The sequence below is a fragment of the Moschus berezovskii genome, chromosome 3, assembly GCF_049115385.1.
Source record: "Moschus berezovskii isolate FMDL1 chromosome 3, NW_MosBer_1.0, whole genome shotgun sequence".
Lineage (NCBI taxonomy): Eukaryota > Metazoa > Chordata > Mammalia > Artiodactyla > Moschidae > Moschus > Moschus berezovskii.
Window position 1 is genome coordinate 44,569,935 of NC_142462.1, and position 26,444 is coordinate 44,596,378.

The 26,444-nt window shown below is 38.3% G+C and overlaps 1 protein-coding gene across 1 annotated transcript in view; it reads left to right on the plus strand.

Annotated features, from left to right (window-relative positions):
• Window positions 1-26,444, plus strand: part of SEMA3E (semaphorin 3E) — a 305,001-nt gene that overhangs the window by 165,277 nt on the left and 113,280 nt on the right. Inside the window, exons 2-4 of the mRNA XM_055420631.2 lie at window positions 2,866-3,026; window positions 13,993-14,052; window positions 17,365-17,484. Of these exons, the coding sequence (XP_055276606.1) occupies window positions 2,866-3,026; window positions 13,993-14,052; window positions 17,365-17,484 (341 nt within the window). The remainder of the gene's footprint in view (window positions 1-2,865; window positions 3,027-13,992; window positions 14,053-17,364; window positions 17,485-26,444) is intronic.

A 26,444-nucleotide genomic window follows, 5' to 3' on the forward strand; every position in this document is an offset into this window, starting at 1 on the left:
AGGCTGCCTCTCTTTCCAATTCATACTTTTAAAACTTCGCAATGAGTACTCAACTGTGGCAACACTTTGGGGTGGGTTCCTCATATTTGTTTCCTTTCATGACTTTCTCTCATTTGCCAGCCGACTTAGTCTCCTAAACTCTGTATCTTACTGTTCTTGGTAAGTCTGTGGCTTAGAGATCTGTTAATTCTACTTAGCATATACCCATTCTTTGATCAGTTAAATGTGTTCAGATATTGATTTCAACACTTGAAGAATTTTAGAAATGTATCAGAATAACTGGGGAGCTTTTTCTGCAAAATAGTTTGCTGATCACACCTGATGTAACACCATAAGTGATTACATATAAAGACAAGGTATAATGGCAGTGGAGAACTTTGATTTATATTTTTGTTATGGTATTGAATTCCTAAAAAATGCATCTCTTTCTGTGAATGCCTTGTAAGAAAGGAAAATAATGTGATCATACCTTGACAAAATTGCTAAGTAGGAAAAATTTGTCTTCCAGGATTCAAGAACCCCTAAATCTCTCAAATGCCTATTTTCATCCTCCCTAAATAAAGCACCTTATTATTTCCACCTCTCCCTAAAAAGTTTAAGTTCTTTATTTAGATGAATTGTCAAATGATTCAATATCACAAGTTTTACCTTTATAAATAATACTTTGATGCTAGCAATATTGCTTGTTTTAATCTAAAGATTTAAAGTTAGCCCTATCCCATGAAATATTGGGCATCAGCAGTTTCAGAGTAGAGAAATAGAAGTTAATACATTCTTAATAGAGGGGAAAAAATACTTCAGTTCTCTTTTCTCAGAAATAGTGTAAGAGTGGACAAAATGATATAGATCTGTCATATTTCATATTGCTATCAGGATTTGAGTGTTTTGGTTACCAGTATTTAACCTTCTCTGTCAGTTGCATTAGGAACAGATTTTTGGGAAATGAAGTTATCTGTTAACTTGTCAATATTTCCAAGGAGCCTTCTTGGGAATTTTCAGCCTGCAGGGTTTTTCATATTGGAGTCGTATTCTTTCTCATCCCCAAAGTCTCTCACATATCACTTACCAACCATAAGTAATGAACTGCCATATGCAGTGAAATAGCTTCAACAAATAATACCACAGGTTTGCCAGATTCTGATTTTCTGAAGTAAGTTCAGTCCAGTTCAGTCGCTCAGTTGTGTCCAACCCTTTGCAACCCCATGAACTCCAGCACACCAGGCCTCCCTGTCCATCACCGATTCCCGGAGTTCACCCAAACTCATGTCCATTGAGTTGGTGATGCCCTCCAACCATCTCATCCTCTGTTGTCCCCTTCTCCTTCCCTCAATCTTTCCCAACATCAGGGTCTTTTCAAATGAGTCAGCTCTTCACATTAGTGGCCAAAGGATTGGAGTTTCAGCTTCAACATCAGTCCTTCTAATGAACACCCAGGACTGATCTCCTTTAGGATAGACTGGTTGGATCTCCTTGCAGTCCAAGGGACTCTCAAGAGTCTTCTCCAACACCACAGTTCAAAAGCATCAGTTCTTTGGCACTCAGCTTTCTTCACAGTCCAACTCTCACATCTACACATGACCACTGGAAAAATCATAGTCTTGACTAGACAGACCTTTGTTGGCAAAGTAATGTCTCTGCTTTTTAATATGCTATTTAGGTTGGTCATAAATTTCCTTCCAAGGAGTAAGTGTCTTTTAATTTCATGGCTGTAATCACCATCTGCAGTGATTTTGGAGCCCAAAAACATAAAGTCAGCCACTGTTTCCACTGTTTCCCCATCTATTTGCCATGAAGTGATGGCACTGGATGCCATGATCTTAGTTTTCTGAATGTTGAGCTTTAAGCCAACTTTTTCACTCTCCTCTTTCACTTTCATCAATAGGCTCTTTAGTCCTTCTAAAGTAAGAGTAGTGCATAAACAGTAGCCTAGACAGTAGATCCCTGTCAGTTTTAACAGTTATTCCCACTGTAGTGAATACTACCATGTTTTACTTCATTGCATTCACAGTCCTGATAGTTTCCAAACTTGGGTGATTTGATTTTGGACATGACTTTCAAAACTAGTTTCAAGTAGAAACATTTTTTCTGAATTGGTGTTCATCTGGAATTAAATGGACTTGTTTTGAGGATATTTATTTTAGAGGGATTTTTATTATACATAGAGAAGTAAATATAAAAGTCATAGTGGAATGACTTTTCTATGTAGTGCTTTACATTAAAGTTTGTGAAAAATAATTCTGTATTTAAAAGCATCAGCTATTTGTGTCAAAGTTTTTCCATTCATAAACTTAAAAAAGATTTAATTTGTGCACATTGTAACTTATTTCCATTATACTCTGTTTTTAAATGCCGAACAATTTTTTTTTCATTTTTAAAATTATAGTTGAAATATAATGTTGTATGAGTCTGTTTACAACATATTGATTTGATATCAAGTCATATCAAGAAATGACTATCCAAGTAAGCTTAGTTAATATCCGTCCCTTTACATGGTTAGAATATCTACTATTTTAGCAACTTTCAAACATACAACCAAGTATTGACAGTGTATTATATATTTTTAGTCTCTCTGAACAATAAATTTTAGAGTTTGTATTTATGATAAAATGAATGACTATTAACTGCACAGTATTAATACATGTGAAAATAGTGAAAGTGAAAGTGAAGTCGCTCAGTCGTGTCCGACTCTTTGAGACCCCATGGACTGTAGCCTACCAGGCTTCTCCATCCATGGGATTCTCCAGGCAAGAGTACTGGAGTGGGTTGCCATTTCCTTCTCCATGTGAAAATAGAGCCATGAAAAAAGTGTTATAAAGGTATATGTATTTTCTCTGTGTTTAGGGTACATTTTGTTTTGTATTTCAGAGCTCTTGGATCTAAACAGAACATCGGTCTTTCATAGTCCTTTTGGATTTCTTAATCTCCAGACAATGCTACTGGATGAATATCAAGAGAGACTCTTCGTGGGAGGCAAGGATCTTGTATATTCCCTCAGCTTAGAACACATCAGCAGTGGCTATAGAGAGGTATGAAAGAGTAAACTATATTTCAGGAGAGAAAGAAAAGGAGTAAAGGAGAAATCTTGAATGGGTATTACTTGGATTAGATTTTTCATTGTCTTGACCATGTGAACATTCTGAGTGATAATATTATTGAAAGAAATAAAATATACATTAAAAATAAAATCATTTTGAGAAGTTTTATAAATAATGCAGAATAAACTTTTCTAGCACACCACTGATCCCCAAATCCCCAGAAGACTTCTGGTTGATGCATTGAAACTTTCTCTTGCCTAGTGGCCCTTGTACCACACCCACTCTCCTGACACCTAGGTTTGCATATTCTGATTTAAAGTCCCTTTGGGCTTTATTACTCCAAAAATCCCAGCCTGAAGAAATATGGATGTGTGAACTCAGTGAGGCTGACTCATATATTTCTGTTGGTAAGATCACTAATTCAGATGGATGCTCTTTAAACCTAAAGGATTAAAATATATTAAAACAGGCAAGCATTCGACTTTTTTGAGAAAGGTTAACTGTAAGAAGAAAAATGGTTCTTATAATCTGTGCTTGTAGAGTTGAATTAATATGTTTCCAGAACTATATCAACCTTACATAAAACACTCAGATATATGTAAACTATAGCATGTTTTGGCATGAAGGTATATATTACATAATACATTTTCTCTATAATTTACTTGTATACTTTTATGTTTGTCAAAATGAACAATGACCATATTTTTTAAAGTCATTTAAAAAAATTATCATAAAAAGCAGAACACCTTCATCCCATCCAATTCCTAATCTCTAGAGGAAGTCATTTAAACCTCTTGTTTTTTCTGGTTCTTATCTCCATATGTCTGAGTGACATTGGTGTACTATTCTCTCTTGATATCATTAGTTTTAGACAATATCTGTTGACTTTCTGTAAAGGAAGATGAGGATTTTTGCTTTCTTTTCTTGCAGTGATGTAGCTAAAATATCTGCACAATTTCAGCAGCAACCCCTACTCATCTGCCCTGTCATCTTCCTATTATAGCTGTACCACAATTTTTAGCTAAGAAGTAACTATATACGTTATTATAATTAGGAAAAATAGATCACACTTCTTCCCCCTCCCCCAGATTAAATGTTTTCTCTTTTTATAATTTGCTTGGATTATTGTTTAGTCACTGACTTGTGTCCAATTATTTTGTGACTCCATGGACTGTAGCCCACCAGGCTTCTCTGTCCATGAGATTTCCCAGGCAAGAATACTAGAGCAATTTACCACTGAGCCACCTGCTGCTGCTGCTAAGTCACTTCAGTCGTGTCCGACTCTGTGTGACCCCATAGACGGAAGCCCACTAAGCTCCCCCATCCCTGGGATTCTCCAGGCAAGAACACTGGAGTGGGTTGCCATTTCCTTCTCCAATGTGTGAAAGCAAAGTCGCTCAGTCGTGTCCGACCCTTAGCGACCCCACGGACTGCAGCCTACCAGGCTCCTCCATCCATGGGATTTTCTAGGCAATAGTACTGGAGTGGCTTGCCATTGCCTTCTCCGACTGAGCCACCAGGGAAGCCCAATATCTGTTACATAAAATGATAGATAATATAAATATCTTAGAAGGCATAATAGTTAAATAAATAACTAGAACTCATCGGCCAACTCAAGAATGACAATATCACCATTCCCACTGTGCCTGCAGTTACCTTTTGTTTCCTCCCTCTTTCCCTCCTGTGCCTCCTGCTGCCTAGAAGCCATCACTTTGATGGATTTTCGGTTTATTTATTAATTTTGAATTTTAAAGATTATTTTATCATAATAAGTGTTTCCCTATACAGTGTGTTGTTTAGAGTTACTTGTTTAAGCTATGCAAAAATGATACACGATGATAGTTTATTGTAGTCTTCTGGGGTTGCTTTTTTGTTTTGTTTTATTCAGTATTAGTTATTAGATTCAATTGTATTACTTGTGACTGTACTTCCTTTGTTGTAGGGGTATGAAGATTGAATGAGGAACACAAGTTAGATTTTTAGTTTAAATCCTGGCTTTGCATTTGTAGTACTCGGAAAATTCCTTAATCTCTTTATTCTTCTGCTTTCTCATTTGTTAAAGGGGACATATTAGGGTATTCACTGAAAAAAAATCTGCATGTAAGTGGACCTTCACAGTTCAAACCCATGTTGTTCAAGGATCAACTATAACAATCAGAACTTGTAATATTATATACACATTAGACTGATTTTTCCTGTGCAATTTTGAAATAGATAAGAACTTACCATTTACTGGGCTTCCCTGGTATCTCAGAAGGTAAAGGGTCTGCTTGCAATGCAGGTAGACCCAGGTTTGATTCCTGGGTCAGAAAGATCCCCTGGAGAAAGCAATGGCTACCTACTCCAGTATTCTTATCTGGGAAATCCCATGGACAGAGGAGCCTGGTGGGCTATAATCTATCGGGTCACAAAGAGTTGGACACGACTCAGTGACTAACATTCATTTTCACTTTCACTACCATTTAATAAATTTACTGTTAGTTTTTTTAAATACTGACTTTGCTTTATAAATTAATTAATTCATAGCATCTCCCAGACTATGTAATGATACTTTCATCCTGAAATTCTGTTCTCTTGTATCTATGTCACATTCATAAAAGACCCTTGACCTTTACTCAAGAATGGAAGAGTCAGTCCTGGTGGTAGCACTGTAAAATTTCTACCCTTATTATTCCATTTGTTTTAACTCATGAGAATATCCTACCTGCCAGAAAAGATTTCTTCTGCAGATCAATCTCTTGAAAAGTCTCTAAAATCCACAGATAACATGATACTTAGATTAAACTCTGATTTCATCAGGAACTTCCTAAATTTATTTAAACCTAAAATTTATTTAAAATTATTTTTATTTTAAATAAATTTTAGGTTTAAATAAATTTAGGATTTTCCTGGACCAGGAGGCTAGTAAGACAGTGGTCCAGAGACTTTTGCTACTTGCAAGACCTGGTCCAATTTTAGCACACTGAGTGGCCCATCACTTCCCTAGACCTGGGAATGAGCCTTCCCAGCACCGCGGGACACAATGGCCATGAAATGGTGTCACATGATCAGATATGTGGCTATGAAGGGACCCTGCTGACTGGAAGTTGGTACTTGCCAGCGACCTCTACAAAGATTACATCATGACCATTGCAAGCTGCTGACCTTCAACACCCCCTGAAAGAAGTTCAGGGTGAAAATCAGGAATGAGGCACTCTGTGCTCTGAAAAAAAAAAAAAAAACTGGCAGAACAGGCCTTCAGATAGTTAGATCTTTTCAGAAAAAGGTTTTATGAGTTCTAATTCTTGCATCTTCTCATACCTAGAAAAACACTGATGTCATTAATGGTGAAATCTGCTTTGGCTATTAAAAAATTTTTTTTTTTTTACAAAGAAAAGTCAAAATAGAGTAGCTATGGTTCAGACATCCTGGGAAATAACTATTTCCCAGATATCCTGAAAAATGATATTATGGGTGTGATTTCAGATTAGACGCTGTGACCTAATGTAGAACTTAATGCTCCTGTAATGCATTTTTGCTTCTGTACTTGGCTTGCTGCTTGTAAAACCAAAGTTACTTCATTTTAAGATAAGGTTGTTTTTAAGTAAAGATTCCTAAAATTGTTTTTGAAAAAATAAAGGAAAAAAAATAAATTTATTTAAATAATTTTTGTTTTCTTTGCACTTTTATCTAAAGTCTTTTGGTGCAAAATGGTTTGGACTGAGCTAGAGGAAATCATTATTCGGGTGAAAATATTAAAGTGTCTTGAGAGTCTGATCATATGTGACAATAGTAGGACACTAGTATAGATAGGAGACTTGAAAAGAGAAAAGATGAGGTGGGTATGGCAACCCACTCCATCTTGCCTGGAGAATCTCATGGACAGAGGAACCTGGTGGGCTGCAGTCCATGGGGTCGCAAAGAGACAGACACAACTGAAGCGGCTGAGTACATTATAAGACAATTAATTATTAATTCCCTTTAACAGTGCCAGAAATAGGTAGTATTATCCAAATATTTGCTATCATGGTTATTATCTATACAAGACACAGAATTAGTGGATGATTCTTGTGTGCTTCCATTTCTAAGTGAGGTATAAGAGTCCTTCATATTAAAGACTATTCAACTAGGTTCTAGAAATAGTCATGGAAATACGAAGTACGCAGAGATGAATAAACCAGTCCCTACCCTAAAATATTTCTAGCGCAATGGAGAAGATACATACAAATCTGTCATAGATAGCACAATTTGATGAGAACTATAATAAAGGCCCAAATAAAATACTAAGAAAAATGCATAAACTGAGAGTTGGGGTTTCCTGGAGGAGATATAATTTAAAAGATATAATTATAATTTATAATTTAAAAGGAGATATAATTTAAAAGCCCAAAAGTGGACTTTGAATAGTAGTTGGGTTTTGATTCACACAGTTTAGTAGTGAGAACAGGGAAGAAATTGAGAAATTTTAGAGCAATTTGAAATAATGATTTGGCTAAAGTAGATAGGTGAGGTGGGGACATGTGGGTGGGAACAGGGGAGAGTGATAGTTAAGGATGGAAATATAGTCTAGACCAGATCCTGAAGAACATTGACTGCGGAGCTGTTGAAACTTAAGCAATGCAGGAGCCAGTGGGAGAGTCTGAGTACTTGTATAACATAATGAGAATGATAGTTTAGGGTGATTGCTTTAGCAACAGCATGTTGGGTAAATGGAGAAAAGAGGAGAATAAGGCCACGAGGCCAGTAAGTAGCAATTAGAACTTAAAACCAAGTTCATTTGTCTCAGAGGCCTAAGCTATTTCTACTACACCATAGAATTGAGCACCAGGCTGCTACTTTGATGTGAACTGCGTCTCCCAAGTTGGTCTTCAGCTTACCATCAGTTCTGCCTTTTGTTATCAGGTGTTTCTTTCCTCTTGGTTCTTACTGCCTTTGCGTCACGTGTTTCCTTTAGTGATGGTAAATAGACTAGTGAAACAGTTGTTGGTGACAGAAGCGGAGGGAAACCAATGACAAGAACAAGAAGGAACTGTTTCCCCTTTGTTAATTTATGGCAAAGTTGAGAGTCCAGTTCAGTTCAGTTCAGTTCAGTCGCTCAGTCGTGTCCGACTCTCCGCGACCCCATGAATCACAGCACGCCAGGCCTCCCTGTCCATCACCAACTCCCGGAGTTCACTCAAACTCATGTCCACAGAATCGGTGATGCCATCCAGCCATCTCATTCTCCGTCGTCCCCTTCTCCTCCCGCCCCCAACCTTTCCCAGCATCAGAGTCTTTTCCAGTGAGTCAACTCGTCTCATGAGGTGGCCAAAGTACTGGAGTTTCAGCTTTAGCATCAGTCCCTCCAATGAACATCCAGGATTGATCTCCTTTAGAATGGACTGGTTGGATCTCCTTGCAGTATAAGGGACTCTCAAGAGTCTTCTCCAACACCACAGTTCAAAAGCATCGATTCTTCGGCGATCAGCTTTCTTCACAGTCCAACTCTCACATCCATACATGACCACGGGAAAAACCATTGCCTTGACTAGACGGACCTTGGTCGGCAAAGTAATGTCTCTGCTTTTTAATATACTATCAAGGTTGGTCATAACTTTCCTTCCAAGGAGCAAGCGTCTTTTAATTTCATGGCTGCAATCAGCATCTGCAGTGATTTTGGAGCCCAAAAAAACAAAGTCTGACACTGTTTCCACTGTTTTTCCATCTATTTCCCATGAAGTGATGGGACCAGATGCCATGATCTTTGTTTTCTGAATGTTGAGCTTCAAGCCAACCTTTTCACTCTCCTCTTTCACTTTCATCAAGAGGCTTTTGAGTTCCTCTTCACTTTCTGCCATAAGGGTAGTGTCATCTGCATATCTGAGGTTATTGATATTTCTCCCAGCAATCTTGATTCCAGCTTGTGCTTCTTCCAGCCCAGCGTTCCTCATGATGTACTCTGCATATAAGTTAAATAAGCAAGGTGACAATATACAACCTTGACGTACACCTTTTCCTATTTGGAACCAGTCTGTTGTTCCATGACTGGTTCTAACTGTTGCTTCCTGACCTGCATACAGGTTTCTCAAGAGGCAGGTCAGGTGGTCTGGGATTCCCATCTCTTTCAGAATGTTCCCAAGGAAGCTCTGGTATTCAAAGACAGCATAGCTGTCTGTGTTCTGTTGATGTAGCCTCCTGCAATCTGTGCACATTTGAGAATTACAAAGGCTTCCTCAAAAATAAAGTTATTCTTGGGGACTATATAGTTTGATATATAAAATCTTCTTTTCTTTTTTCATTTCATAAAGAAATCAAAAGTGGAAATGTTGGTTTATTTAAGCTGTATCTTATCGGACTTCATGTTGCTTATTAGTTACATTGATGCTCGTTAGTTGCTTAGTTGCTCATTCATGTCCCACTCTTTGAGACCCCATGGACTGTAGCCCACCAGGCTCCTCTGCCCATGGGGTTCTCTAGGCAAAAATACTGGAATGGATTGCCGTGCCCTCCTCCAGGGGATCTTCCCAACCCAGGGATTGAACCCAGGTCTCCTTCATTACAGGCAGATTCTTTACCATCTGAGGCACCAGGGAGGACTTCATCAGATATTCCATATTTAGTAATACATTTTTGCTTTAACTTTTAACCATAGCTTTTCTGTTTCTAAATTTCACCTTTTTTTTCCTTCTAAAATTATTCTTAGCACTATTATTTAAAGCTAAAGTTACACTGCTTAATTTAGATATCTATAAGTAAAGTTTAGTCACTTCTATTTGTAAAAATATTTATACTTTTCTCACTCAAGTTTATTGAATCAAAGATGAAAAAAGTTATTCCATTTTAGAACTTTCTTTTTTAAGTGGGAGAAAGGCATTAAAATATAATTTGCATATAAAATGGCAAATGGTATTTCACATTAATGATAGCAATTTAGTAAATTTCATCCATTAAAAAAGGCATTTGTTGTTCGTCACTAAATTATGTCTGATTCCTTGTGACCCCATGGATGGCAACACACCAGGCTGCTCTATCCTCTGCTATCTCCCAGAGCTTGCTCAAATTCATGTCCATTGGGTCAGTGATGCTCTCTAACCATCTTATCCTCTGCTGCCCCCTTCTCCTTTTGGCTTCAATCTCTCCCAACATCAGAGTCTGACCAGGCCAGAAATGTTTGTGTCATAACAATAGTGTTCTAATTCAAAAGCTTTTGATTACCAACATTTCAAGAACAAATTTTATCTGTAATGCAGAAGATTATAATTCTGGTTATAAAGTATTTGTATAATGACAGTCATTATAACTAATTAGAAAAGGATAAACAGTAAGAGGGAAGTGTGACAGGTTAAAACTACCACTTACAAACCATTAAGTCTCTTTTATTTTTTATTTTTTTTTATTTTTCTTTTTCATTGTCTCTTTTAATGTGTTATATTAAAAATATATTTTCTTGATTTTAATGACATTTGTAGGACCTTTAATTAAAATATGTGTTGATGGGCACTGGTACTATATATAGATGTAAAATATAGAAAGAAAAAACTAAAATATAAACAACATTTTTCATTAGAATAACAGAATTAGGAGGAGAATATTAGATGAAGTTATAATAGTGTCTTAGTCACTTAAATATATTCCAAGAGAGATTTACATTTACTGGATCATTTTATTTAATCTTTTTCAATAGAAAATGAAGTAATGTTTTTTAGACAGTTAAATTATTACTTTTTGTTCATTTGTTTTTGCTCTCCAAAATCTCTGAGTGTTCTAACATCATGTAACAATAGAATTGTTAAATTCTTAATCCTGGTATAATTAGGAGATTCAATAGGGAGTCCAGAAAAAAATACTTTGTAATTTAATTTTTATTTTATTTTCCTCCTTTGAGCTATGCAAGAATAGTAAATGGCCTGCTAAAATGCATTAGAACAATTAAATTATATAGTAGGAATATTGTGATGAAATCATGTGTATTTAACCTTTTGCTTTTTGTACCTCTGGTGCAGAGAATTTGGAAATGTCATTACACCCTGTTGTTTAACTGCCTTTAAAAATGTTTTATGCAGAACAGATAGCTTAATTTTATGACTTTTTGTTGATGCTATACTTTGGAGCAGAACCAAAAGGCATCCTGACTGCCAAAACAAATGAAGCAAATCATTTCCCTTACTGTCTTGGCAGAACATCTGTACCTGATGGCTTTAAAATAACTTCTGATTCCCAGTGAGATCATTCTCTTATTTTTTCTTACCTGAGTGGACATTTGAATACAGTCCTGAGCCTATTAAATTGTGTTAAAAAAACAAACCAAAGCAAACTAAAGTATAAACAACAATAAAAGCAAAACTCAAGTATATTACTCCCTACGATGTGTTGGACTTTAGTGGTTAAGTGTTCATAACTTAATCTTCTACTTCTTTCCCTCTGTGAACCCAGAGTGATCTGGTTAAGACCGTTTTCTCTGCCCTCGGAAATCCTGCCAGTCTTTCACACTGACTAAATTCTGTAGGATTTCCTCCCTGATTAAACTGGAAAGTGCTGCTTGTCTCATTTACTTGACACTGATTGCAGCATTTTCATGTCAGTGAATCTCTCTCTCAAACTGTATTGTAGGATCCTTTGGTGAACTGACTTTTTGAAGAATGTGATAAAGAAATGTTGACTGATACAAATCTGTCAGTAGCCAATGAATAAATAAGCAGTGATGGCATTAAAGACTCTGTGCCAGGTAGGCATTTTAGGGCTACAGAAGTAAGTCACTGCCTTGCCCTCTGTAACTTACAGCCTAATAAGAGAGCTAAATTGAATACACATACTGTAATATCATAGGAAGAAAAAGTTAAAAACAATTCAGAGCATTAGAGGGACAAATGGCATCTGTTGAAAGTTTTCTGGGAACATCATTTAAGATGTGCCTGAAATAATGATTTCATTATTCCTAGAGCAGTCATCACTATTAGGTTCGCTGCCTGCTAGAAATAACACATTCTGGCAGTCCTAGAAGAACCATGTATTGTCTTCACCACCACAGAATATATTCTTTTTTGTTTGTGTCAAGCACTGTGAATTTTACCTTGCTTTTAGACAAGTCAGCCTATCATAGTTTCATTGATGCTGGCAGAAGACAGGAGGCACCAGGGCTAAAGCAGAGGACTCTGTCACTCCCAGTACAGCAGACTGTATGAGGCTCATGTTTCCATCAGTTGTCTTTTCCTCCTCAAGTCCCACAAAGCAAAGCAGCCTAACGAGGTGTTGTACTCGCAGTGAATATATGTTGCACCCACTTTACCAACTTCAGCTCAGAATACTCTCAGTCTAAAAAGGAATCTTCTAGCAAACCTGTCCAGCCTTTGCCCAGAGGGAGACATTCTCTTTATTATCCTGATCAAGTAAAAAATCTATTTGCCCTGGAGGGAGGATCTATCTCTATCTTCCAAGGCTGTTTGAAAAGATAGCTGAAAACAGAATCAGTCAACAAAATATAGGAATCCTCTAGAGAATTGCCCCCCTCCAAAACAATGTGTTCAAATAGTCCCAGATATAATCCACATAAAACCAATGATTGAGGAGAATAAGGTAGTAAACTGAGGTTTTTCTCTTGTCTGGATACTGTTTCAACATTGAAAAGCTGAACTTTGGTATTTTTTCCAAAGAGTTGGTTGTCAAATACTTTGAAATTGTAGAAATATAGTTTAAAAAAGTCTCATTTTACATAATGATGAAAAGTGAATAAAGAAGGTGTTCATATTATAAGAAAAGCCCTGCTTCTTGTAAATTAAAGATCTTAAGAATGTTAATCATTATGATTGATGGGTGAGATATTCTCTGATTTACTCATATTAATAAGCAAATTATCTTTCCAGTGATGAATAATGCTCAAATTAATCTGTATTTTGAGCTTGTGTTTACACATGTACACACATACATTCTAGCATATCCTTTTGAAAGATTTATGCATCCATAGTAAAACTATATTTCCAAAAACAAATTGAATCTCAAATTAGAATATATTTTAGAAGTCATCTGAGAAAACCTATCAGTGTCTGAATTTTTTCCAAAAAAGGATCAATAAAGTTTATAAATTCAACAATTTCACTTCCAGCATCCTTATTCTGTAGTGGTGTTAGGACCCTCTTCAGGCTGATGCACGGCTGCAACTGAACCTGACATTATTACGTTAATGTGTATTGTTCCTGAATCATATTTGCTCCATCGATAGATCTGTGACATAATGAAGAGCATTGATTCTAGGCTTTTTTATGTGTGCTTTTGGCTTTTAACTGGCTTTCTTTGGTATCCCTACTTGCTCTTTGTCTTTCTTTTTTATGTTGCAACATAACAAAAAGTGCTCATGTGTTCTGTTTGTTGTTGTTCAGTCACTAAATTGTGTCCAGCTCTTTGCGACCCCATGGACTGCGGCATGCCAGGCTTCCCTGTCCTTCATTATCTCCTGGAGTTTGCTCAAATTCATGTCCATTGTGTGGGTGATGCCATCTAACCTCGTCAGCTTCTGCCTGCCCCCCTTCTCCTCCTGCCCTCAGCCCAATGAGTTGGCTCTTTGCATGAGGTGGCCAAAGTATTTAAAAGTTTATATACTGCACTGTGAAAGCAAAGGACCAAATGATGCTGAATATTGTTCATAAGAAACTTAGGGGGCCTGTTAAAGTAATAACAATATCAAAGTAATGTTGTATTCCTATAGTTGAAACCATGTAGTGCTTACTCTTATGATAATAAATTTAATCATAACAAGATCATCATAATGAAATGCTATTGTCACCACTTTTATAAGTCCCCAATATTTTTCATGTACTGGAGCCTTGATTTGGCTCCATAATATCTGAGTTAAGTGATAAACTCTTGATCTTCTCAAAGAAAGAAATAGAACCAACAAAAATAAAATAAAATATAAACTATTGACTTACAGAAAAAATGAAATGGGTTTTCAGTGTAGTTTATTTTTATATGGGTTTTCATAATAGTGCATTATATTTTATTTCAGATACACTGGCCAAGTACAGCACTAAAAACAGAAGAATGCATAATGAAAGGAAATGATGCCGTAAGTATTATTCTTTGTAAACTAAACATGTCACTAATTGTAGTTCTGGTCAGTGACAAAGGACTGAATCTCTAACCTGTTATTTGTTCCTAAAAAGCATATATACAATTCATGTAAGGAAGAAATATGTATGTCTCGATATATACTCGTATATTATATATACACACATACAGAAGGTGAAAGAGAAGAGTGAAAAAGCTGGCTTAAAACTCTCAACATTCAAAAACTGAAGATCATGGCATCTGGTCCCATTCAGTTCAGTTCAGTTCAGTCACTCAGTTGTGTCCGACTCTCCGCGACCCCATGAATCACAGCACGCCAGGCCTCCCTGTCCATTACGGGGTTGCAAAGAGGCAATCATGACTTAGAGACTGAAGAAACACACACAGACACAGACACAGACACAGACACAGACACAGACACACACACACACACTGTCCATTACGGGGTTGCAAAGAGGCAATCATGACTTAGAGACTGAAGAAACACACACAGACACACAGACACACACACAGACACACACACAGACACACACACACACACTGTCCATTACGGGGTTGCAAAGAGGCAATCATGACTTAGAGACTGAAGAAACACACACACACACACACTGTCCATTACGGGGTTGCAAAGAGGCAATCATGACTTAAGAGACTGAAGAAACACTCACACACACACACACACACACACACACACACCTTCACGGGGTTGCAAAGAGGCAATCATGACTTAAGAGACTGAAGAAACACTCACACACACACACACACACACACACACACACACACACACACACACACACACACACCTTCCCAGGTGGCACTAGTGGTGAAAAACACACCTGCCAATGCAGCAAATATAAGAGACGTGGGTTCGCTCCTTGGGTTCAGAAGTTCCCTTGGAGGAAGGCATGGCAAGCCACTCCAATATTCTTGCCTGGAGAATGCCATAGGCAGAGGAGCCTGGTTGGGCTACAGTCCATAGAGGTGCAAACAGTTGGATATGAAAGAAGCAACTTAGCACAAACACACACATATACATACACACATATTTGATATATATATGTACATTGTCTAAGTGTACATAATTAGTTAAAAATTATTTTCATTGTGGAGTTAGTGTAGGGAACCAAGGTGCCATCTAGATCTTGGTTTTATTTTCTCTTATTATATCTTACTATATTTTAATCAATTCAGATTTATACATTCTTTTAGTAAGGTTTATTTCCTATGTATTATAGAGAAAAATAATTTCAGGTAGTATCTTAAAGCTAAGCTAAGCATTTTCTGTGTGAGGTTTCATTTCATTTTGATTAGTGAATTAGAAACAGATGAAGCTAAAGGAGAAAAAACTAAAAACTTGATAAAAGATGGTAAAGGCAATAGACATGCTCTATATATTCACATGTTTTGAGAAGATTGCCTACTGAAGGAGTCAGTATTTCATTTCTCCATAACTTACCTTTAGTGTGTGAAAGGGAAGAGGTGGTGCAGCAGCAGCAGCCCTATTCCATAGTTCTGAGCACATGAACACATGAGTGAAAGGACTTTTCACATGTTAGGTGTAACCAGCTGATGACGCAGCTCACAACTTTGGAAGAAGCATACACATCTCCTTTAGCAAGTTAACTTGTTCTTTTTTCTGTAAGGAGAAAAAGTAAAAACATGTGAAAATTTAACACACATTCTACCAACACCTGGCTCTTGTGTAGCGACTGGGTAATAGTCAAGGAATGAGTCTTTGCTTCCTCGGTCTGCAGCGTGTTGCTGACTAACTGAATGCATTCAGAGGCTGTGTCCATCTAAACCCAGCGGAGCCAGAATATGGTCTCATTGGCCCCTCAAGATGTGCCCATTTCAGGAGATGAGAAGCTTGAGCTTATAGCAAGATGAAAATAGAATATTAGTTTTTCCCAAATATATGGGTCATCCGTAGACTAGGATCCTATGTTAATGGGAAATTAAAGAAATAAACCTTAGCACCCCCAATAATCTGTTCATTAGTGCAAAACTTGTTCTTGCCAAGAGAATGCTATAATCTCAGTCATGTATGGTATGATGGTTCTGTTGGCTTCTTTCATCCCAATAGTGTTATATGAGAGACTTTAAAAATTAGAATCTGTCTTTATAGAATATCTTTTACTGACTATTGCATCTACTGATGTCAAAGTAATATTTAGCAAAAGTGTTTGATATTTCTCTCATAATTTAAATGCATTGCTGCTGCTGCTGCTAAGTCGCTTCAGTCATGTCCGACTCTGTGCAACCCCATAGACGGCAGCCTACCAGGCTCCTCTGTCCCTGGGTTTAATTTGCCAAAAAGGTATTCACTAAAATTTAGTTAAGTTGGTTTCAAATAGTTTTAGAACGTTTTTTCATTCAGCATATTCACCTAATGACTGATCTATTAAAGCAATTGAGTGTGGTCTGTGTATTAGGTACTGAGTTTGATTAACTATGGAATATAAGGATGTGCAAAACAGATTCTGTTTTCTGATAAGCTTACAGTTGAATCCCATTATAGACAAGCTAGAGATCTGAGGCCAAATGTGACCTGCCATAAATGAAGTTTTCTTGGAACATATCCATATCCATTTATTTTTCTGTTGACAATGGCTGCTTTTATGCTATAGCTGCAGAAGTTAAGTAGTTGCAACAGAGACCAGATGGCCCATCAAACTAAATATATTTACTCTCCGGTTCTTTATAGAAAAAGTTTGCTGATCCCAGGACTGTAATCTTACAGTAATAGGTATAAAATGTTACTTTTACCAGTTAGTTTCCATCTGTTTACTTGAAAATTCTCTTTGAAAGTCTTTTATATGAATTTATGAGTTTGAAAATACAGGACTTACTTTTCCAAACATCAGAACTCTTTGTGCCCTGAAGTCTGCATATGTTTCCTTGAGGGTAATGAAACTACTTCTACTGATTGGTCTTCTGACTTTATGTTGATTTATATGTACTTAAAAAAATAACAGTATTGATAATAATTTCATTACCTAGTGAAACATTGCCTTGAAAATCTACACTTGAATACACTTCCGACCAATGCTTTTTTAAAAAAACCTCTATTGTGTACTAGGATACCTTATAATGATGCACTCCCATTATTGACTGTAATTGACAGCTCCCTATATCCATCTCCCCCGACTCTTCTGCAGGTAATTGTCCTCTTTTCATCTGCCCCTTTGCCTTCCCTAACCAAAGGAGGCTTATACATGAGACGTCTATGGTTAGGAAAAACAACAGTCAAAAAAAAAAGCTAAACATTTTCGTTACACTAACCAATTCCTTCTTTTTCTCCCGGTTTTAGAATGAATGTGCAAATTATGTTCGGGTTTTGCATCACTATAACAGAACACATCTACTGACCTGTGGGACAGGAGCTTTTGAGCCACTCTGTGCCTTCATCCGAGTTGGATACCATTTGGAGGTATGACAGTTTCATTCATTGCCCTGAATGAATTATCAAAAGTAATGCTTAAAATAACCATGTTTTAAAAGAAAGGTTATGGCATTTCTTCGGATAAAAGAGAAGAGCATTTGTGATCTTCTGAATTAATTTGCTTGAGTGAGAGGCAAAAAGATTTCTTGTCAGTTATAAATCTGTGAACCATTTAATTCTTTATGCATTCTTTCACTGAAGAATTTCATTTGCTTAATTTGTCCACTTAAAAATATTTCTTACTATCAAACTGTGTTCTCTATTGTGTTCTTATATGATTTGTATTGGTATAAGCACCAGAGTAGAATGAATGTATTTATATATATATATATGAACATATATATATATATACACACACACATGTGTATGTGTAAATAAATTTATCTAAACAAAATTACTACATACAGTATCTTTTAAAAGACATGCACAGGCTTGTTGATCCTATAATAACTCCTTTTCTTGGCCAGCTGAGGTAGGGGAGGTGGAGTTGAGGTGGGGGACAGATTGCAAACTGAGTTGATGAGAGCTATCCATGTCTTCCCCTAAGATCCCACCACTAGGTGATATGGTATTATTTAAGCAAATCCCAACTGACTCCTGCTACATGCATATATAAAGTAGCAGGCTTGATGATCAGTCATATAACCGGTTTCAGCAGTCTGGGTATTTAGGCACATGTCAAACACTTCAGGGAGAAGGCAATGGCAAGCCACTCCAGTACTCTTGCCTGGAAAATCCCATGGATGGAGGAGCCTGCTAGGCTGCAGTCCGTGGGGTCGCTAAGGGTCGGACATGACTGAGCGACTTCACTTTCACTTTTCACTTTCACTTTTCACTTTCACACATTGGAGAAGGAAATGGCAACCTACTCCAGTGTTCTTGCCTAGAGAATCCCAGGGATGGGGGAGCCTGGTGGGCTTCCGTCTATGGGGTCACACAGAGTCGGACACGACTGAAGTGACTTAGTAGCAGCAAGCACTTCAGAATCAGTTTCACTGTGAAACATACTAAACAATGTTCCGATGTCAGGATCTGTTACTTTTGCTTGTAATCAGAAGGCAGAATCCTACATAAAGATGAGACACAGATAAAACAGAGCTCTGGATGATCTGTAGTTAAGTAGCTAGACTCTCTGTCTTTTTAAAAATTCTAATTCATTTACAGTGTTACGCCAGTCTCCGCTATATGGCACAGTGACTCAGTTATATACATATAGACACCCTTTTTTTAAAATACTCTTTTCCATATGATTTATCACAGGATATTGAATATAGTTCCCTGTGCCATACAGTAGGACCTTGTTGTTTATCCATTCTATATGTAATAATTTACATCTGCTAACCCCTTGACTCTTGGACATTTATGAAAAGGCAGCAGTGACTGTATTTTCAGCTACTATGTATGAATAACAACATTCATTTCACTGATATTCCTGAAAAATTATTTCTGATATTCCTGATACTAGTTAACACTCAGGTGCACACATCATTAGCAGTATCTGAAGTGCTAACTCCTAAGTGCTTCTAGAAAGTGCCCCTGATTGGGGCACTTCAGCTGGTAAGCATCTTTATAGTCAGGATTTTTGATTAACATATTTTAAATGTTAACAAACCACCTCTAGTTGTAGATTAAAGTTAAATAGCATATACAAACACATCACAGTGTATTTACTAAATTATTTTAGAGTAACAATGCGAGTGATAAAATGGGAGAACTTAGGCAGAGATAACTTGGGATACTTGATAAAAAATTGATATTTTTATTTCGTGGGATACTAAGGTTTTTTTGGATACAGAGTTTATATTTTGCACCAAATTTTTGGCGATCATTTTTCCAAATAATACCTCTTCCTCATTCCTTCACTCCTCTTCGGGGACTTATGAAAAGATGAATATAAATAGATAGAGATAGATAGATTCACTCTGGGGCCTTGTCCTACAGATTGCTGAGATTCTGTTCATTCTTATTTAATCTTTTTTACCTCTGTTTTTCAAAGTGGATAAATACTTTACATTTATTTTCAAGTTTCAACACTTTCTTCCAGCATCACCAATATGCTCTTAAGACCACCCTGTTAATGGTTCATATAAATAGTGTACTTTTCAGTTCTAGAACTTCCACTTTATATATTTTCCATTTCTGGACTTAGTGCTCCCCCCCCATATTTTTATTTATTATGACTCTTTCTTTTAAACTTTTTAACATATTTTAACAACAGTTTTCAAATCCCTGTGTGCTAATTTTAACATCTGAGTTACTTTAAGGTTTCTTTGCATTGATTCATTTGAAAAGACTCTGATGCTGGGAAAGATTGAGGGCAGGAGGAGAAGGGGACAACAGAGGATGAGATGGCTGGATGGCATCACTGACTCAATGGATGTGAGTTTGGGTATGCTCCGGGAGTTGGTGATGGACAAGGAGGCCTGACATGTTGCAGTTAATTAGGTCGCAGAGAGGCAGACAAAACTGAGCGACTGAACTGAACTGAACTGCATTGACTGGTTTTTCTCTTGACTGTGAATTGTTTTCTTTTTTTTGCACGTATAGTAATTTTTATTTTGTACTGAGAGTCCCTTATACTGCAAGGAGATCCAACCAGTCCATTCTAAAGGAGGTCAATCCTGGGTGTTCATTGGAGGGACTGATGCTAAAGCTGAAACTGCAATACTTTGGCCACCTCATGCGACGAGTTGACTCACTGGAAAAGACTCTGATGCTGGGAAAGGTTGGGGGCAGGAGGAGAAGGGGACGACGGAGAATGAGATGGCTGGATGGCATCACCGACTCTGTGGACATGAGTTTGAGTGAACTCCGGGAGTTGGTGATGGACAGGGAGGCCTGGCATGCTGTGATTCATGGTGTCGCGCAGAGTCGGACACGACTGAGTGACTGAACTGAACTGAACTGTACATTATAAAATAGATTATATACTTTAATTCTTGATTCTGAATTCTGTTTCCTTTGAAGATTTTTGTTCTAGCAGTTTACTTGGCTGGTTTCCCATTCAAAACTGCTTTGCAGTCATCAACAACCACACATAGCTTTCAAGTTTCCAGCCACTGCTTTCATGGTCTGCTTCCATATGTAGTTCAGATGTCAGCTAAGGTCTTGGAGGAGAGTATATTCACATATTTCAAGGCACCTCCTTCAGTTTCTGGATATACCTTTCCACTTTTAAGTTGATCTGATACCTTAAATCTCTGTCCTGTGTCTTTCCAAGCTAGAAGGTCTCCAGCTTTCTGCTTGAGTTCTATCCATTCCTCCCCACGTTAATTGGGAGGGAGAGTTTCTTGAATGAAAAACTCTCATCTTTGTGTGCTCTGAAGTGATTTCCATTGCCTTCAAATAATGTTTTTTTTTTTACTTACTTAGTCAACATTATTTGTGGAAATTAGTTCAGTACAAACTGTGTCATTAGAAGAAGTGAAACTCCATGTAATTCACCTTCATATGCATAATGTTGAATATTTTTCTCATATAATTATCTAAATATTGCTGCTGCTGCTGCTAAGTCGCTTCAGTCATGTCCGACTCTGTGCGACCCCATAGACGGCAGCCCACCAGGCTCCCCCGTCCCTGGGATTCTCCAGGCAAGAACACTGGAGTTGGTTGCTATTTCCTTCTCCAAAGCATGAAAGTGAAAAGTGAAAGTGAAGTCGCTCAGTTGTGTCCGACTCTTAGAGACCCCATGTACTGCAGCCCACCAGGTTCCTCCGTCCATGGGATTTTCCAGGCAAGAGTACTGGAGTGGGGTGCCATTGCCTTCTCCATCTAAATACTAGGTCTGATTAAAAACCTATTTTTAAAAAAAAATATGTATGTTTCAAAAAGGAATTGTGGCAGATGATAATAAGGGCAGTGAGAGATTTATTCCCAAAACTCTATTTGGAGGCTTGATAAAATTTCATATAAGGGAGTGAAAATTACAAATTGTTATAGGCAAGAAAAATGTTTGAAGAACGCAAAGATAACACATAGGGAATAGGTTCATAGACATTAGTTCAGTTGGTTGGGAAACAACAGAAGATAAAGCTGGGGAGTTGGTGGAGAATTTTAATGCTAGACAGTGGCATTCTGTAGTTATTTCTAGAAACAGCATAAAGACGGTAAGCAGTTTAAGCTAAGTGTTTGACATGTCACTGGTAATATTTAGGGTTGATTCAAGTGGAGCGGGATGAAAGGCAGAGAGAAATTGAAGGGAACTGCTGTAAGAGTCTTCGCGAGAGATCACGAGGATGTTTGAGTGTTACAATAGCAAAGGAAAGGAAGTGTGGGGCTGATGTGAGAAGACACTCAGCAGGAGTTTATATAACTTAACATTTTATCAGATGTTGCTGACAAAAAGGAATCAGAAAGCAATTCCAATTTTATTTCTTGATGATTGGGAAGAAAAACAAAGTCTAATAGCAAGAGAGAATTTAGAAGCTAGAGAACATAAAAAAATACTCAATGTTTCTCAATTATAACTATTTTATTTCCATGTATAGTTATTTAAAATATTGATCCTGGAGCTAGGATAGCGTGTTGTCAGAATAGGTTGAGTTGTTGAACCCTAGGAAGTTAAGAATCCCTGAAGGATTTTCTTTGTCTGTCTCCCCTATTCTCTTCTTTTCTTCTCTCACCTCCCTTCTCTGCAGTCCACTTTATCCAGGTATTTAACTTGGAAAATGGCATTTTTCAATATGACAGAATGTTTAGGGAATATTAATGAGCAGACTGAGCAGAGCAGTATAAGGCAAATCAGTTTAGTGCAATTAAAATCATTTGTAAAAGGAACAAAATAATAGACAGCATCATCAGTGCTACAGAGAGGGCAGTTTTGGTAAAGGGATGAGTAATTAGAATGCAGGTGAAGTCACTAAATAGTGATAAAATAAAGGCAGTAATATTGCCAATTTAATCCAGAAATAGAATTGTTAAGGAAAAGAAATACAGAGAAGGATATAAAACTGGAATGTTGATCAAACATAGAGATCAGAGTTGTGGTTGCTGGCTTGGGTGGAGGGCAGAGGGAAGATTGGGATTTGGAATTAGCAGATGAGGAACGCTGGGCTGGAAGAAGCACAAGCTGGAATCAAAATTGCTGGGAGAAATATCAATAACCTCAGATATGCAGATGACACCACCCTTATGGCAGAAAGTGAAGAGGAACTCAAAAGCCTCTTGATGAAAGTGAAAGAGGAGAGTGAAAAGGTTGGCTTGAAGCTCAACATTCAGAAACAAAGATCATGGCATCTGGTCCCATCACTTCATGGTAAATAGATGGGAAAACAGTGGAAACAGTGTCAGACTTTATTTTTTTGGGCTCCAAAATCACTGCGGATGCTGATTGCAGCCATGAAATTAAAAGACGCTTACTCCTTGGAAGGAAAGTTATGACCAACCTAGATAGTATATTAAAAAGCAGAGACATTACTTTGCCAACCAAGGTCCGCCTAGTCAAGGTTATGGTTTTCCCCGTGGTCATGTATGGATGTGAGAGTTGGACTGTGAAGAAAGCTGATTGCCGAAGAATTGATGCTTTTGAACTGTGGTGCTGGAGAAGACTCTTGAGAGTCCCTTGGACTGCAAGGAGATCCAACCAGTCCATTCTAAAGGAGATCAATCCTGGGTATTCATTGGAAGAACTGATGCTAAAGCTGAAACTCCAATACTTTGGTCACCTCATGCAACGAGTTGACTCACTGGAAAAGACTCTGATGCTGGGAAGGATTGGGGGCAGAAGGAGAACGGGACGACAGAGAATGAGATGTCTGGATGGCATCACTGACTTGATGGACATGAGTTTGAGTGAACTCCAGGAGTTGGCGATGGACAGGGAGACCTGGCGTGCTGTGATTCACGGGGTCACAAAGAGTCGGACACGACTGAGTGACTGAACTGAACTGAACTGAAACTATTATATATATATAGAATGGATAAACAACAAGCTTGTGCTGTATAGCAGAGGGAACTATATTTAATGTCGTGTGACAAACCACAATGGAAAAATGTTTAATGTATAGCAAATTGAATCAAAACATTGTACTTCAATGTACAAAATCAACTGTACTTCAATACAATTAAAAACGACAACAAAAATTAGAATATTGAAAGAAGGGTTATCTTCCGATAGTAGATAAGGAGGCATATTTATTGAACAAGAGAATGTGATCATTTTCCTTCTTGGAGATAAGAAGGGTTGGATAAAGAGCAAGTTTGAAAGGAGAGGTACTGTCTGCTAATCACTGAGAGATCTCATTAACAGTTGGATATAAAGGGCTGTATTAGCCTTTGCCCTGCTTCATTCTGTACTCCAAGGCCAAATTTGCCTGTTACTCCAGGTGTTTCTTGACTTCCTACTTTTGCATTCCAGTCCCCTATAATGAAAATGACATCTTTTTTGGGTGTTAATTCTAGAAGATCTTGTAGGTCTTCATAGAACCGTTCAACTTCAGCTTCTTCAGCATTACTGGTTGGGGCATAGACTTGGATTACCATGATACCGAATGATTTGCCTCAGCAACGAACAGAGATCATTTTGTCGTTCTTGAGACTGCATCCAAGTACTGCGTTTCAGACTCTCTTGTTGACTATGATGGCTACTCCATTTCTTCTAGGGCATTCTTTCCCACAGTAATAGATATAATGGTCATCTGAGTTAAATTCATTCATTCCAGTCCATTTTAGTTTGCTGATTCCTAAAATGTCGATGTTCATTCTTGCCATCCCCTGTTTGATCACATTCAATTTTGTCTTGATTCATGGACCTAACATTCCAGGTTCCTATGCAGTAATTCTCTTTGCAACATCGGACCTTGCTTTCACTACCAGTCACATCCACAACCGGGTGGTGTTTTTGCTTTGGTTCCATCTCTTCATTCTTTCTGGAGTTGTTTCTCCACTGATCTCCAGTAGCATATTGGGCACCTATTGACCTGGGGAGTTCATCTTTCAGTGTCTTATCTTTTGCCTTTTCATACTGTTAATGGGGTTTTCAAGGCAGGAATACTGAAGTGGTTTGCCATTCCCTTCTCTGCTGCTGCTGCTGAGTCACTTCAGTCGTGTCCGATTCTGTGTGACCCCATAGATGGAAGCCCACCAGGCTCCCCCTTCCCTGGGATTCTCCAGGCAAGAACACTGGAGTGGGTTGCCATTTCCTTCTCCAATGTGTGAAAGTGAAAAGTGAAAGTGAAGTCGCTCAGTCGTGTCCGACCCTTAGCAACCCCACGGACTGCAGCCTACCAGGCTCCTCCATCCATGGGATTTTCTAGGCAAGAGTACTGGAGTGGCTTGCCATTGCCTTCTCCGATTCCCTTCTCTAGTGGACCACATTCTGTCAGAACTCTCCACCATGACCCCTCCGTCTTGGGTGGCCCTACACAAGCATGGTTCATAGTTTCATTGAGTTAGACAAGGCTGTGGTCCATGTGATTAGATTGGTTAGTTTTCTGTAATGGTGGTTTTCAGTCTGTGTGCCCTTTGATGGAGAAGGATAAGAGGCTTATGAAAGCTTCCTGATGGGAGAGACTGACTGAGGGGGATACTGGGTCTTGTTCTGATGTGTGGGGCCATGCTCAGTAAATCTTTAATCCAATTTTCTGTTGATGGGTGGAGCTGTGTTCCCTCCCTGCTATTTACCTGGGGGGAAAACTATGGTGGAGGGAGAAAGCAAGAGAGTTCCAGAAAAACATCTATTTCTGCTTCATTGACTATGCCAAAGCCTTTGACTGTGTGGATCACAATAAACTGTGGAACATTCTGAAAGAGATGGGAATACCAAACCACCTGACCTGCCTCTTGAGAAACCTGTATGCAGGTCAGGAAGCAACAGTCAGAACTGGACATGGAACAACAGACTGGTTCCAAATAGGAAAAGGAGTACGTCAAGGCGTATATTGTCACCTTGCTTATTTACTTATATGCAGAGTACATCATGAGGAACGCTGGGCTGGAAGAAGCACAAGCTGGAATCAAGATTGCCAGGAGAAATATCAATAACCTCAGATATGCAGATGACACCACCCTTTGGCAGAAAGTGAAGAGGAACTCAAAGGCCTCTTGATGAAAGTGAAAGAGGAGAGTGAAAAATTTGGCTTGAAGCTCAACATTCAGAAAACAAAGATCATGCCATCTGGTCCCATCACTTCATGGGAAATAGATGGGGAAACAGTGGAAACAGTGTTGGACTTTATTTTTTGGGCTCCAAAATCACTGCAGATGCTGATTGCAGCCATGAAATTAAAAGATGCTTACTACTCCTTGGAAGGAAAGTTATGACCAACCTAGAGAGCATATTAAAAAGCAGAGACATTACTTTGCCAACCAAGGTCCGTCTAGTCAAGGCTATGGTGTTTCCCGTGGTCATGTATGGATGTGAGAGTTGGACTGTGAAGAAAGCTGATCGTTGAAGAATTGAAGCTTTTGAATTGTGGTGCTGGAGAAGACTCTTGAGAGTCCCTTGGACTGCAAGGAGATCCAACCAGTCCATTCTGAAGGAGATCAATCCTGGGTGTTCATTGGAAGGACTGATGCTAAAGCTGAAACTCCAATACTTTGGCCACCTCATGTGACGAGTTGACTCACTGAAGAAGAGTCTGATGCTAGGAGGGATTAGGGGTGGGAGGAGACGGGGATGACAGAGAATGAGATGGCTGGATGGCATCACCGACTCGATGGACATGAGTTTGAGTGAACTCCGGGAGTTCGTGATTGACAGGGAGGCCTGGCGTGCTGTGGTTCATGGGGTCACAAAGATTCGGACACGCCTGAGAGACTGAACTGAACTGAACTGAATGAAGATAATGGTGACCTCCCTCAAAAGAACCCAGGCATGTACTGCTACAATCTGTGCCCCCAGCCCTGCAGCAGGCCACCACCGACCCATGCCTTCGCCAGAGACTTCTGGACACCTACTGGCAAGTCTCCTGTGGGGTCACTGTTCCTTTCTCCTGGATCATGGTGCACAA